The sequence below is a fragment of the Melozone crissalis genome, unplaced genomic scaffold (genome assembly GCF_028551555.1).
Source record: "Melozone crissalis strain CALT ecotype California unplaced genomic scaffold, PUWL_Pcris_2 ptg000002l_1, whole genome shotgun sequence".
NCBI lineage: Eukaryota > Metazoa > Chordata > Aves > Passeriformes > Passerellidae > Melozone > Melozone crissalis.
This window is the reverse complement of record NW_026535780.1, coordinates 24,199,727-24,212,943: the sequence shown is the minus strand read 5'-3', so window position 1 is coordinate 24,212,943 and position 13,217 is coordinate 24,199,727. Positions and strand designations below refer to the sequence as shown.

At 34.9% G+C, this 13,217-nt stretch overlaps 1 protein-coding gene across 50 annotated transcripts in view; it reads right to left on the bottom strand.

Annotated features, from left to right (window-relative positions):
* RIMS2 (regulating synaptic membrane exocytosis 2) overlaps positions 1-13,217 on the bottom strand; it is a 443,811-nt gene that overhangs the window by 164,278 nt on the left and 266,316 nt on the right. For all 50 annotated transcript variants that reach the window (XM_054296393.1, XM_054296400.1, XM_054269313.1 and 47 more), the window contains one exon: positions 6,484-6,552. In XM_054296393.1, coding sequence (XP_054152368.1) covers positions 6,484-6,552 — 69 coding nt within the window. The remainder of the gene's footprint in view (positions 1-6,483; positions 6,553-13,217) is intronic.

Genomic DNA, 13,217 nt, shown 5'->3' with positions numbered 1-13,217 from the left:
ATGTACTGTGCTAATATTATGCTATGCAGGTTACATATTCAGTAAATACTGACGACTGAATTGTTATTAAATTATGAATCTTTCAGGTCCAAAATTGCAAAAAAACCACAAAATTCCAAATATTAGGTTCATATCAGCAGCCCTAAAATAGGCCTAAAAAGAATTAACTGAAGTGTACTAATGAAGATTTTAATTTAAATGCCTTGCTGCTTGATTTACTTGAAAGAAACTCTTAGTATGAAAATTGCTCTAGAAAGGCAGTACTAGAATGGCTGCTCATCATAGGCGATGTAATTGACTTGCTTCTGACACTGATGTTAAGTGGTATTTTCTCCACTTTAACATCTGTATTTGATTGAAGCGTCAAGCTTTCAGATATTTAACTTTTTAATACTCACAGTGGTTGGGCTTTGAACAAGCACTAATTAAAAACAATTATGTAATCAAATTGCCAGAAATGCTTAACATACCAACTTTTCACATATGGGCACTTTAGAGAGTTCAGTTCTTTCATACAAATGTGCTCAGCTTCTGGGCTGACTTGCACATCTAAATGAAGATTTTAGATGTTCTCAAAAAAAGTTGCTGACAGTCACTGATCAAATAAATTGAATTATTGATATCTGAGTGCTTTATAAGTTGAAGATACATTATGGATTGCTTTGGGGAATTTTTCTGTATTAAATATTATTCTGCAAACATAGGAAGGATGAATGTACAGTGAAAGGAATCAGTAAACATTACAGTAGGAATAACTGGTTACTTGCTGCATAGCAACTCAGTTCCTCACAGGTATATTTAGCTCTACGGCGCTAATTGTATTTATGGGCCCATTACACTCAAGACAATTCTTTTCTTATGGAAAAAGCATTCCCACACAGTCACTAGAGCTAGCTGAGTTTTCAGTGCTGTTCCTATACCCAGCATGACATGAAAGCTTGCGAGGGGGAAATACCTAAACCACCACAGGCACTAAAAAGATGTTTCTCCCTAGTTGAGCATTCATCCACGTATATTTGCATCTGTCCAGTAAGTCCCTCAAATTAGCCTCCTCTTCACACTGTTGATTGGAATTTATCAGTCTTTCTTGCTATATTTCCTTTTTAGAAGTGCTCCTCCAAATTGCCACAATTGTAACTCATCCCAACCAGTGATCCCCTTATGTGAGAAGTATCCACAAAAAGCATGTCTAATAGGAATGCAATTTCATTGCAATTTTCATTGCCTTTTAATCCCTTTGTTACTTCACAGATATAGGACTATGGTAAAATATAAACTAACACACCAAGTTCATATTTCCTTAACTGTCCTCAAAGAGAGTACTATTGATAATTAGTAATTATCTGAAAATAAAACTTGAATCAAGTTACGTACTTACTTACAAACTGAAGTGATATAGCTTATATTTAAAAATAGTTTTGACTAGTTTTTACTAGTTTAAAGAAAAGCATTGAGAGAATTTGGATGTTTGAGGAGAAAGATGATTTTTCAGCTGAGGAAATTATACTGAAGAATTTCTTTATTTTTTAAATAATAGAAAATTATTCAAAATTTTCTGAATTCAAAAAATTCAAAACTACATTCAAAATTTAAATAAGATAATAAACATGAAAAATGGAAAGTATATATTAGGAAAGAAAACTAAAATGAAAGAAAAGCTTAAAGAGTTATAATAATGTGTAAAGAACTTTAGGCAAAAAGTTATAAATAATATATAAATTATTTGTTTGGAAAAAGGAAAATGGTTAAAGATCCATTGGTCAAGGCAGTCAGCATAAGGACTATTTAGCATGGCTTGAATTTCAGTTCAGAAGGGGGATTTTTGTGACACACAGACTAACATTTTTAAATCAGGGGAGAGCCTAGGAAGAACAGATTTTAGAGCAGGCCATTTGGTATCAACATACAATAAAATAAAACTCTTGTCAGTGTTTAGGTCTGAAGTTACTGGGCTTTTGGGTCACAACAGGTTCCCATTTAGGGCTAGCTGGTAATCTGGTAATACAATGAAATCTGTATTTTAGTAGGGATAAAAGTAATCCACTCTATGTGCTAATGCTGTAAGAAATCTTTCTATAAGCAGTGGTAAATTCTAGTCGATTTTAATCTGTAACCAAAGTGTGTTTTCTGCATCTGCTTTGAGAAGCAATAATCCACAGGATTCAGGAATAAAAATTCAGCCCACGTTATCAACAAATAGAGAAAAAGACATTTCCTCTGCAGCAAAGGCTGCAACATGACAGTGAAAATATTCTTTTGAACAAAGAATTCCTCAGGTGTTTTGAGTGGTGAAACAAAAATTGATAATTTCTTTTCATTCTTCTTCAAACACAGAAATATTTTTGAAGGTTCAGTAATAACTGCTGTACTGATGGTATTCTGTACTATTTTTTCATAATTTACATGGACCCAACTATCTGAATAAATATCTTCTTTGCATTCTTATTTCCTCCTGAAACATAGAGCTATCTTCTGCATAATGACAAAAAATTATCGCTATAAATGTTTTTCTTCTCAAAGCCAGAGACTGCACTCTTTTGCTCAGAAAAGCTCTTCTCTACAGAGGCTTGTAATGCAGTCTGTGCAGAATTCACTGCCTTACATTCTCCCATGATTCATTTGTCGCTTCTGTTGAAACATATCTCAGATTGCAAGTGTTTCATAATACATAATCTGTTGTAATGCAGATGAGATATGGGTGTAGAACTGAATTTTAAACATTATTATCTTACTTAATATTTTAGTGTTACAAAAGCAATAGGTGAGAATTTTACGATTAAATGGTCTTGACAATACATGTCTCTGTTCATAAAGTCAGACTCAGTAGGCTGCTTGTATTCCCTAGGTTCAACATACACTAGAAAATATCTGGGAAGAAAACTATTCAGAAATTATAGTCCATATTCCTTGAATTTGTTAACTGAAATGCATGCTTAACTTTGGACACTAGAAAGAAAAAAAAAATCACCCAAAAAGCCAATCTACCTTTCACTGAGTTGTATTTATTGTTGTAATATAAATGATGTTTTGTAAGCCTTTCTGGCATTAAAAAAAAATCAATATAAAAATGCTGTATAGCTTTTATCAAAAAGGACACAAGAGCATTCCAAAGGGCAGGAGTAGATGTTGATGTAATCTCACATAGAACTGCTGGTGACAACTTTGAGGGCCCAGGTTTATTGTTCAGGACAGGAAAATAGATGCTTCAAACTGTTTGAGAGCTATGTATAACCAATCTAATGACATAACTAGAACTGCTAGTGCTGCTTATTCCACTTTCCTATGGTAAGATTAATGCTAGCAAAGATGAAATATTAATAGAGATTCTATTCTAGTGCTTTCCAAGATGAATGTACATAATATTTGAAGAGAGATATTTTAGAATCTAGTAAAAATTTGCTTTTTAAATATGTAATATGCTATAACTCTTTGTGACAATTGGTGTTGGAGAAAATGTGTAGCCAGAAAAAAATACATTGAAGTTTTTCAATCTGTTTCTCACTATCTTTTTAAAGGTCTTTCCTGTTGACAGAAACAACAGACTGAAGTTTATTACATTTGTATAAGAAGGCTAAGATCCAATCCACAAGAAGTGATAGATTCAGTAAATAATTTTTCCAAAAGATCATAAAATGACAGAATTGTTTGAATTGGAAGAGAACTTTAAAGGACATCTAGTCAACCATTATGAATAAAAGTAAATTGAAGAGGAGCAAAGAGTTAATTTTTCTTCCTCTTAAAGGCTTCTGGAGTTTAGTTCACAGGTGTGATACTAGGAATTAATTTTATGGAGAGGATCGCTGAGAGTACTTGAAAGATGTTGGCAAGCTTACTTCATGTAATGCACTATTTATATAGCAGACAGAAGAAGAGCAGTGTCATGTTAAATAAAACCTGAAAATACAAAATGAAAGAACTGGGGTAAGTAAGAAAGAAAGAAAACTAAGAGAGACAAATGGTGCATAACAGTGCATATATTCAAACCAAGATTGTGATGAGTCTACAAATGAAGAGAGGAACTTTAAACGATTGAGGGAATGATAAGGAGAGTGGATGGTAAGACAAGACAAGACTAAACAAGAAGACTTACAAACATAGTGGCAGCAGCACAAAAAAAGTAAGGCACTAAATATTTCAAAACCTAAAGCCCATCAAATTTCCTACCCACACAGCCCAGCTGAATTAAAATGCAAATAAGTTGCAGAATTGTTCAGCAAAAATTCAATAGCTTAAAGATCCTAAAAAACTAAAGGTATGTCAGAAACTCAGGTAAGGAAAGTAGGCTCATTCATAGAACTGTAAAGATCATAATTTTAAAAGTTGTCAAAAGATAAGTTTATTGAATCAAAGTTGTAAATCTAGATGCTCCATAAGAATCCTGCTGATGTTCAAGCACCTGGTAAAAAAAATCTGCAAAACTTGGTACCTTTTTCCAGGACACGAAAAACATTTCACTTTCAAAATGATGATATACTGGGCACTCTAGAAATATATCCATTAAATCCAGTTATTTCCAACCTTTGTTTTTAAGCTCCTAAGTTAGATTGATACATTTTAATTTAACTGACCCACAGCAATATGAAAGCTCTTATTTTTGGAAGGACAGGCAATTTGAATGTCTTAGTGACTACTAATTACAGACAGCAAGCTCATCAAAGACTGAAAGTACAGTAAAGAGGAACAAAGGGCTTCTGAGGATGGTTGCCTCTTTTGTTCCAGTACTTCACACCACACTGGCTATCTATCCTTCCTGTGTTTTGACTGCAATAAAGCAAACAGGGGAGTGGGAATATAAAAATGCTGTAAATTTTCCTTAGTAGTTTTCTAATTAAAGTAAAAATCTGAAAAAATAGCCTGTTACTGTTTGAAGATAAATGTTTTAAGGAACATAGAAACTTTAGTGGTTTTGCAGGCCTAATGTTTCTTTTTTTAATCTGGTAAAACTACTGGAATCTTAGCACAAATATGACTTGCCCTGTTTATATCACAAAGTCTGTAAAATTTTACCAGTTATTGAAAATAACTGATTTTTAAATAAAATTTACATGCTGTTTCTCATAAAAAAATTAAAAATTTATCTCCTTATCCCAGCAAGTGCAAGACCCATAGCATGGAATAGTAACATACCAGGGTCAAAAATGAAGCACAGCCTATGAGCTAACCATGAAATAGCTGGAAATAAAAGCATGACTATGTAGACAAAACAGAAATGCATCTGAGTTCAGACAGGTAACAGATTTTAAAGCAGGACCAGGCCAACTCATATAATTAGATAGTTGACTATATGTCTGGATTGATCAATACTTGGCTTCACACATCTCACAATATTCAGGATTGCCTACCTCACCTCATTTATTCCCTCTTAGTTCTGAGGTGAGCTGTACTCCCCTCACTCCCCTCTCCTGTGTCCCCTCCCTCAGCCTGAGCAGAAGGCCCTGCAGCCCATGAGCTGATGGGTGGCTTGGGCTGAGCTGAGCGGATCACGCTCCCACAGCTGCTGTGTGGAGCAGACAGATTAAACTGCTCAGTCTTTCCCAAACCCCACTGTCTCTCACTGGAGCTGGACCTCACCCAAGAGAACCAGAAGCTGTCTAGCACAGAAAACCCTGTGTGTTAAAAATCTCAGAACAGCAGCAGGGCAGCAGAACATACACTGGGAGGAGTACTCTGTGCTGACAGCAGCACTCAGTACTGGGTAGAGTTAGCACAGCTGCCTCCTTTGGACTGGATACTGGGAAAAATCTTCCTGAAAGAGTTGTCCAGCAATGGAACAGGCTGCCCAGGGAAGGGGTGGAGTGACCACTCCTGCAGGTATTTAAAAGACGTGCGGCTGTGGGACTCATGGGCAAGGTTTAGTAGTGGATTTTGCAGTTCTAGCAGTTGGACTTGATCCAACCTAAAAATGTCCATGATTCTTAAATATATTATCTGTTGTATTCATCAAAAGTATATGGTTAGGATTTTATTGTTTTCAGCAATGATTATTTTTTATTTGGTTTTATCTTTTCTCTTAGAAGGGGAGACATACTCTTTGACATGATAACTTTTTTCTCCAATGGGCCCCATTCCAATACTCAGTGACAGAGATTATCTGCTATCTCCTGTCCTGCCTTAAAATGCTCATGTTTCAGACCTTTGGCAGTGTTATTAGTCCATCATGAAATTTTACAGGATATATCAACATATGTCTGTCAAAAAAAGAGAAATGAACATTTCTGGACATTTATTAAAAAAAACTACCTTTATGCTATTTTTATCATTATATAAAAGCACTAAGGACATTCACACACTGACTTTTTCCCCCCATTAGTAATTTTTGAGATTAGACATGCATTATGCATAATATTTATTCTGTGTCTCTTAGAAAAATATATAGTTAAGTTTCACTTATATTTCATCAGAAAAATATTGCAAAATTCATAACAAATTATAAATAAGAAATATTTCTACTGAACTTGGAGAAATAAATTTAAATATTAGTACCTGAAACAACACCAATTCCATCATCACAGTCATAATCAGAGACTTCACTGTCACTGATTCTTTTGGATCCTGGAAAAAGAAAAGACATGTGTCATCTTCCTTCCTGTAAGTTAAAACTATCATCTGTCAATAATACCTAAAATAGTGTATGGATTTCATACTATACCATGAAGCATTAACATCAGCATACAAAGGTAATTATTCATGTTATAATTGTTGAACATATATGACTGCATCAATTATTTCAGCCAAATCTTAAAAGCAATATAAAATGAAATTCTGAAATACATCTCTACAACATTGCTTTTATGAGATACTTTTATATAGTTTATATTAATTCCATATACACTGATATTTGTATTCATTCTGTACTGAAACTAGCATCACACTGTTCATCTTCCAAGTTTTCATATACAAGGCACCATCCCTCCCCAAAGTCTCTAAATAACAGAAAGATTATTAATAGCGATAATATTAAATGCATGTAGTACTTTCTTCAAGTTCTTAATAAGGATTATCAGGAGAAAGGGCAGCTTCACACATATAGCGTGTCATGGAACATAAACTATTAAATGTATACCTGCCAAAATATCTAGAGCTGAGTTGGCTAAAGCAGATTCCACTTCCACAATTAGAACCCAAATGTAGGTCACACAGGAAAAGTAAATATGTCAGGTTTTGTTCAGCCTAAATTTACTTCAGTCTTCTGTGGCATATTTAAACAGTATTTTATTGTTGATATCAGGGTTAAACACTGGCATGTGACTGATAATTATTCATTCACTTATTTTAAAAGTGAAAAAATCCCTGCTCTTCAGCAAGATGGTGTGTTTATTTTAAGTTTTTGACCATCCAAAAATGGGTAATTGGAAGGGAGAAACTTTAATTGTCACCACACCTCCAATCACATGCAAGAATTTTTTTTCCTGCCTCAGGACAATTTTTCTGAAAAATGTAGACACAAAAATATCAGTAAAAAACGTTGAGTAAACCTGAAGAAGTCCAGGACAAAGCAGCCTTAATGCTCTGAGTGACTGGCACAGAAGGATGTCTACACTCCTTTCCCAGCAAAAAACTGGGAGAACATGTACTTAAAGTGGTTTTGACAAAAAAATGAAGAGTTTTCAATTTAAAGAAACTTTAGAAATTATTTGAATTATAAGAAATGCTGTCATTTTAGACTGTTGAACATCTGTTTACCTACCCGCTAGAGGATAGTGGAAGGTTTTCTTTAGCAGAAAGAGTGTGCTTACAAGATCTGAGACTTCTCCTAAACCATCCTGTATACAGTAATTAATCATCTTATTCTCTACAAATTCATGTAATTTCATTTTTAGTCACAGTATTCTCTTGGCCTCTGCAATATTCTATGTGAGTAAATTCTGCAGTTGGTGTATGCATTGTGTGAAATCAACTTCCCTATATTTTATATCCATTATCTCAGACAATGCCCTCCAAGCTTTTGTATTCTGAGAAACATGAATCAGCATTCTGTGTTCTGCTATAGTTATCTCTTTGGTCTGCACTTTTTTTGAGCTGCAATATCATTCTTTGGTTCCTCTACACATGCCAACCTTTCCAAATTTCTGATTGTTCCTGCTGTATTTGTTTGTACATTTTCTATTTCTTCTCTGCCTTTTATGAGAAGTCAGAAGTCACTGCAGCAATTGAGATGTGGGTGTATGAATTTGTAATCTGGACTGCAGACTATTTCTTTGGGGATTTTTATTCTTTGAGGATAAAAATTTCTCAGTTTAAAACTTATTCAACTAAAACAAGATGTGTGATATGTGCTAATTATTAGAAAACAATTTAGCCTGCCAATACATTATGTAATTTCAGTAAAGAAATTTTAATTGTCTCTATTTAATTGCACTAAAGGCTGATGTTTTCCTCACAAATAGGAAATTAAAGCTCAGGGAAAATCATGCAATTCTTATATGGTAGCTCAATTTATTATAAAATTTTAGAAATAACCATACTACAATGGGTAGGGGAGAAATATTTTTGAATTCAAGAAATAACAAGTCTTTCTCTAAAACAAATAAATTACAAGCAAGTGATGACAATTAGCACTCAGGAAAACTTAGATGATGAGAGCAGAAATTAAGGAAAAGGTTTCAACCTCCTCTGATTATTTTCTTAATTATAGTATTAAAAGGCCCACTCTCTCTTTTTCCCCAAAGAAAGGATCCATTCCACCTGTGATGCTGTCCCTGTTGCCATTTTCAGGAGAAGCTTTTAATGGTGTAGTGACACATGTGCCAGTGAGCAAGAAGGATTAGTCTCCATTCTCCTCAGCCGCTGATTCAAATCCAGGTCCATTAAAAGAGGACAATATTTGTGACCAAACACTAAGCAAGAGAGCCCTACTAGCTGGCTGGGCTTTGGCTGGGACCTGGAAAGCAAAAGGCCCAAAAGGAGTGCAGAGCAGTGGGATTCTGTCCTTTGGTAGCCCTGACACTGATGTTGCAGCGGGTCTGTGGCTGCTGTGCAGAAATGCCAATAAAGTCACCCAGGCCCTGCCAGAGAGGGGATTGTGTCATGGGAAGATGAGGGCAATTGAGTTTGCTGATGCTCATCACATGGCTGCTTGGAAAGGTTTCATCATGAAAGATGTAAAAAGGCTGAATCAACTATGATTTGAATAGATGTCATTTACTCATCAACAAATTCATTCTTATGAATGAATCTAATTAATTACAACTGAGGTTGCTTTTTATTTATGTTTATATTTACAGCTAAGTACATCTGCTTTAACATATTTTTAGAATATTATATTCTGTATTCAGGAGGAGATATTTGCATCTTTGAGGATGAAAATAGTCAGCTGTTGTCACAGTGGGCTCTACACTTCCCAGCTGTGTAGCTAAAATTATATATTGTTGTAGTCACACGATACATCTGGCACAAAAGAGAGATTAGGAAGCTTCAACAGAGCACAGGTATAAAAGACAGGGTTCTCTCTCTCTCTCTGTCCTCTCAAGCCACATCCACCTGTTCCAGAATCTCCTAATACTTCAGCTCCACATCATCTTCCAGGATCTAGAGATCTGAGCCTCAGGAAAGAGCCAGTGCAAGAGAAAGTGAACAGGCCAGGATTGAGACCTGCCCAAAGGACAGGAGTAGAAAAAGAATAAAGTAAGGGAAGAATCAGATTTCAGTGATTTCTCAAACTGTCCTTGCCACTGAAGAGGAGAGTCTCTTGTAACACCTGACATCCTTAAAATATGAAACTTGATCTGTAAGATGAGATATGAAGCTTGTTCAGCTCAGATCATCCACTCTATCTCCTCAAGCTGCTACAAGCCAGCTCTAACTACTAACAGAATTAAACCAATTGAAAAAATAATCACCTTTAAGGAATATTTTTCATTTCCTTACAAATGTAAATTTAAATGATAGTAAAGAAGTCAGAAGAAATTTAAAGCAGAATTAATGACTTGGTTTTATCTTTGGCAATCAATTTTTTCAGGAAGGGGGAAGGAAAGGAATGCTATGTCAATTAAATGTGTAATATCTAGAACTACTGCCTGGAATACATAATTTCTGCAAAGGAATCAGATTATACCTATTTAAAACATTTTCCATTAACTTCAGAAATGGAACAAACTAGAAAGTGCACAGGTCAAAACCTTTTATTGAAGTAAGTATTTGAAATGTCAGTATAATTACTAGCAGAATTGTTTAATAGTTCTTGGAATTTTTGCAAGAGTGATTTCATCTACTTTATATTAATTTTAGATGGTACTTTCCTTTTTAACCTATTGTCAATGTAAATGTGAAGATTTAGGCATGTGTCCCACCTTAGCCATGTCTTTTCAAAGTACTACTTCACTAAGTAATTTGAACCACTGATTACAAAAGAGAGAAAAAAAAATTCATATCTTATCCGTGAAATGGGACATTGAAGCCTCTCACAAATTATTGCAAATTAATATTGTGAATGAAACTGTTATTTAGTTAATATCTTAAACTCTTTGACATATACATTATAAAATCAAGAGCAAAGGGTTTAAGTCCATTCTTACATAAATTCAGAATTCAGTAAAAATCTTATATTCCAGGATACTGCCTACATTAAATGAATGTATTGGTGCCAATGGTTTGCCTGTAGTTAACTTTCTCTTTGATGCCATTCCACTAGTATGTAGTTCATTTATAAAATTTTATTGGAGGTATTATTCACCTTTTGTCTGATAACTGGGCAGTAATAGATGGTGAAGACAAACTTTCAAATCCCTTCCACCCAGATTAACAATTATTACAGTTATGGATTGAAGGCAAAATAGATCCCAAGCTACTGTAACCCTCAAATGCCTTAATTCAGCATAGCCCCAGGGAAATAAAAACGTATTTTTTTATTCCATTTAGCAAGTTTGTGTTTAACAGCCTTAAACTATCAATAAAACTTTTCAGGGGAGCGTTTATATTGGGGACAATGGAAAACCTCCCCAACCAGAACTTGCCAAGGTTCAGCATCCTCCTGCCCTTCCACCCTCCCCTAGTCCTACCCTGCAGTGCTGCTCAGGCTACCACCTCACCCAGCACGAGAGCTCTCTGAGAACTTGTGCACAGCAGGACTGGAAGTTCACAGCACTTGCAGGGTTGGGAAAAACCCCCGTCACCTAAAAACCATCAGAACCATTATTTTTAATTTCAATTTAGCAAGTACTTTCTATTTAGTTTTTTACTATTTGCATTTTTACTTTCTCTTACACAGAAAAGGAACTTAAAATACTGCAGTTTCTTAGTATAAAAACATTTCCATTTTTCATCCTCGGGGATGAAGTAATAGGAAGTAAAGAAGTAATAAGAAGTAAAGAACAAAATTGTTCATTCAATTTCATTAAGGAAACAGTTATTTATTTTTTGTAAACTTTTAATGGGATGCAGTGTTGATGGCCATGGAAAGCTTTAACAGCTTCTAAATAAAAAAGAATATGGGGAAAATTGAAAAAAAATGTTTACAGAATATTCTTTGGTTTTCCCAAAGCTGTCCATGTTTAAAAAGCATTCGGACCATGTATTTAATAACTTGCTTTAGATTTTGGTCAGGACTGAATGGTTGGGCTCTTGGACTAGATGATTGTGGTAGGTCCCTGCCAACTGGAATATTCTATTCTATTTCACCAGAATCACATTTCCCTTCATAACAACATTCTAAATAATTGGAACTCTCCCATATGAATGAAACAATATGCAAAAAAAATTATTTTCTTACAAAGCAACCAAAATCTGTGGAGGGTTCCAAAAAACCTTCTGCCTTCCACATGACAACTGCAGTTGGCACACAGCTTTTCTTCTCTCTCTTTTTAATATACAGAGGAAATAATACAAAATACCTTCTGCACTTATAAATTCCCCACAGACATTTCTGATACACCTCAAGAGAAGATTAACACAGGAGGTTCAAAGCTCTACTCAAGTGCATTTGACCAACCAACATAGTTACCAAAATGAACTAGGACAGGGGGTAGAATGAGAAACAAAATTAGTGTTCATCAGCCTAAATACAGAAGAAAGTGCCAAACTTATGGCTCAGTAATTCTGTGCTTTTCTTGTGGAGAAAGGAAAAAAAAAGGAAAAAGAAAGCAGACCAGGCTCCCAATCCTGTCCCTTACAATGCAGGAAGCTTTTACAAGGTTTTGTGGACTCCCTGGGGCAACCAAGGGTAGTGAAGCATGCTTGCAGTTCCCTCCCCGGAGCTCACAGAAGGCCTTCACAACCACTTAAAGTCACTTAGCATAGCCTATATTTCTTCTATGTTCAGAGCTGACACATAAGTACCCCCAAAAGAGTCTCATAACAACTGTTTTAAGAATTTGCTCTCTGATATTCATCCAGCCTGCGCCCGAGGGTCCTTAGTGTGAGCTAATTTCTCATGCAGTCCTGCTGTCTCCATGTCAGTCTGTCACTTCATCTTCCTGCACATAATAGTGGGGTTTAGAGGCTTTAGACCAGTTTCATCTATACTGACAGAGGAGTTTAAATATAAAATTCTATTAAGTTCCTACAGGTCTTTGAAAATCGTTAGAATAGGATAGATGAGAAAGATAAAAGAGAGAGATACAACTTCTAGATAGAAGAGAGAGATACAAATTGGAAGTCTTTAATCAAAAAGAAACTTTATCCATATAAAATTTGAATCTAATCTACATGTTTGCAAGCCCACAGATGCCACACCAAACTTGGTCTCTCCCCATGTGAAGATATTGTAAAACATGAGAAGAATTTGGGATTATTTCAGGAGAGAAAGGAGTAGAAGAAATATGGGAGATTGACATTAGATGTAATCAAAAAAGGATTTTACTAGTTCTACTCTCAAGAAAATTCTGCCCTAAGGGGCTTTTGTTTCTCTCCATCATGGTATGGATCTATTTTCATAACAATGTGAGTTTCATTTTTTAAACATAACTAAAAGATAATTAGTTGAACCAATTCTCAAAGAGATTCCAATAATTAAAACTGCAAAAACTGCAAAAAGTCCCAAATGAAATGCACTACAAAATTTAAGTTGATAAAAACTGTATGTTATTAATTTACTTATATTTAATTAAGGCAAGTTCCTCAGATGGAGCTGGATTTGTAATGGGGATTTCTATCAACAAGAAACTGTAAAAATATATACCAGTGTAAATACTGATTTTGCCAGTACTTCACTTACCCCATGTCTGTATTCTAAATATACTTACACTAGTTCTCAAACAGCTGTAATATAATAGCATTCCTTT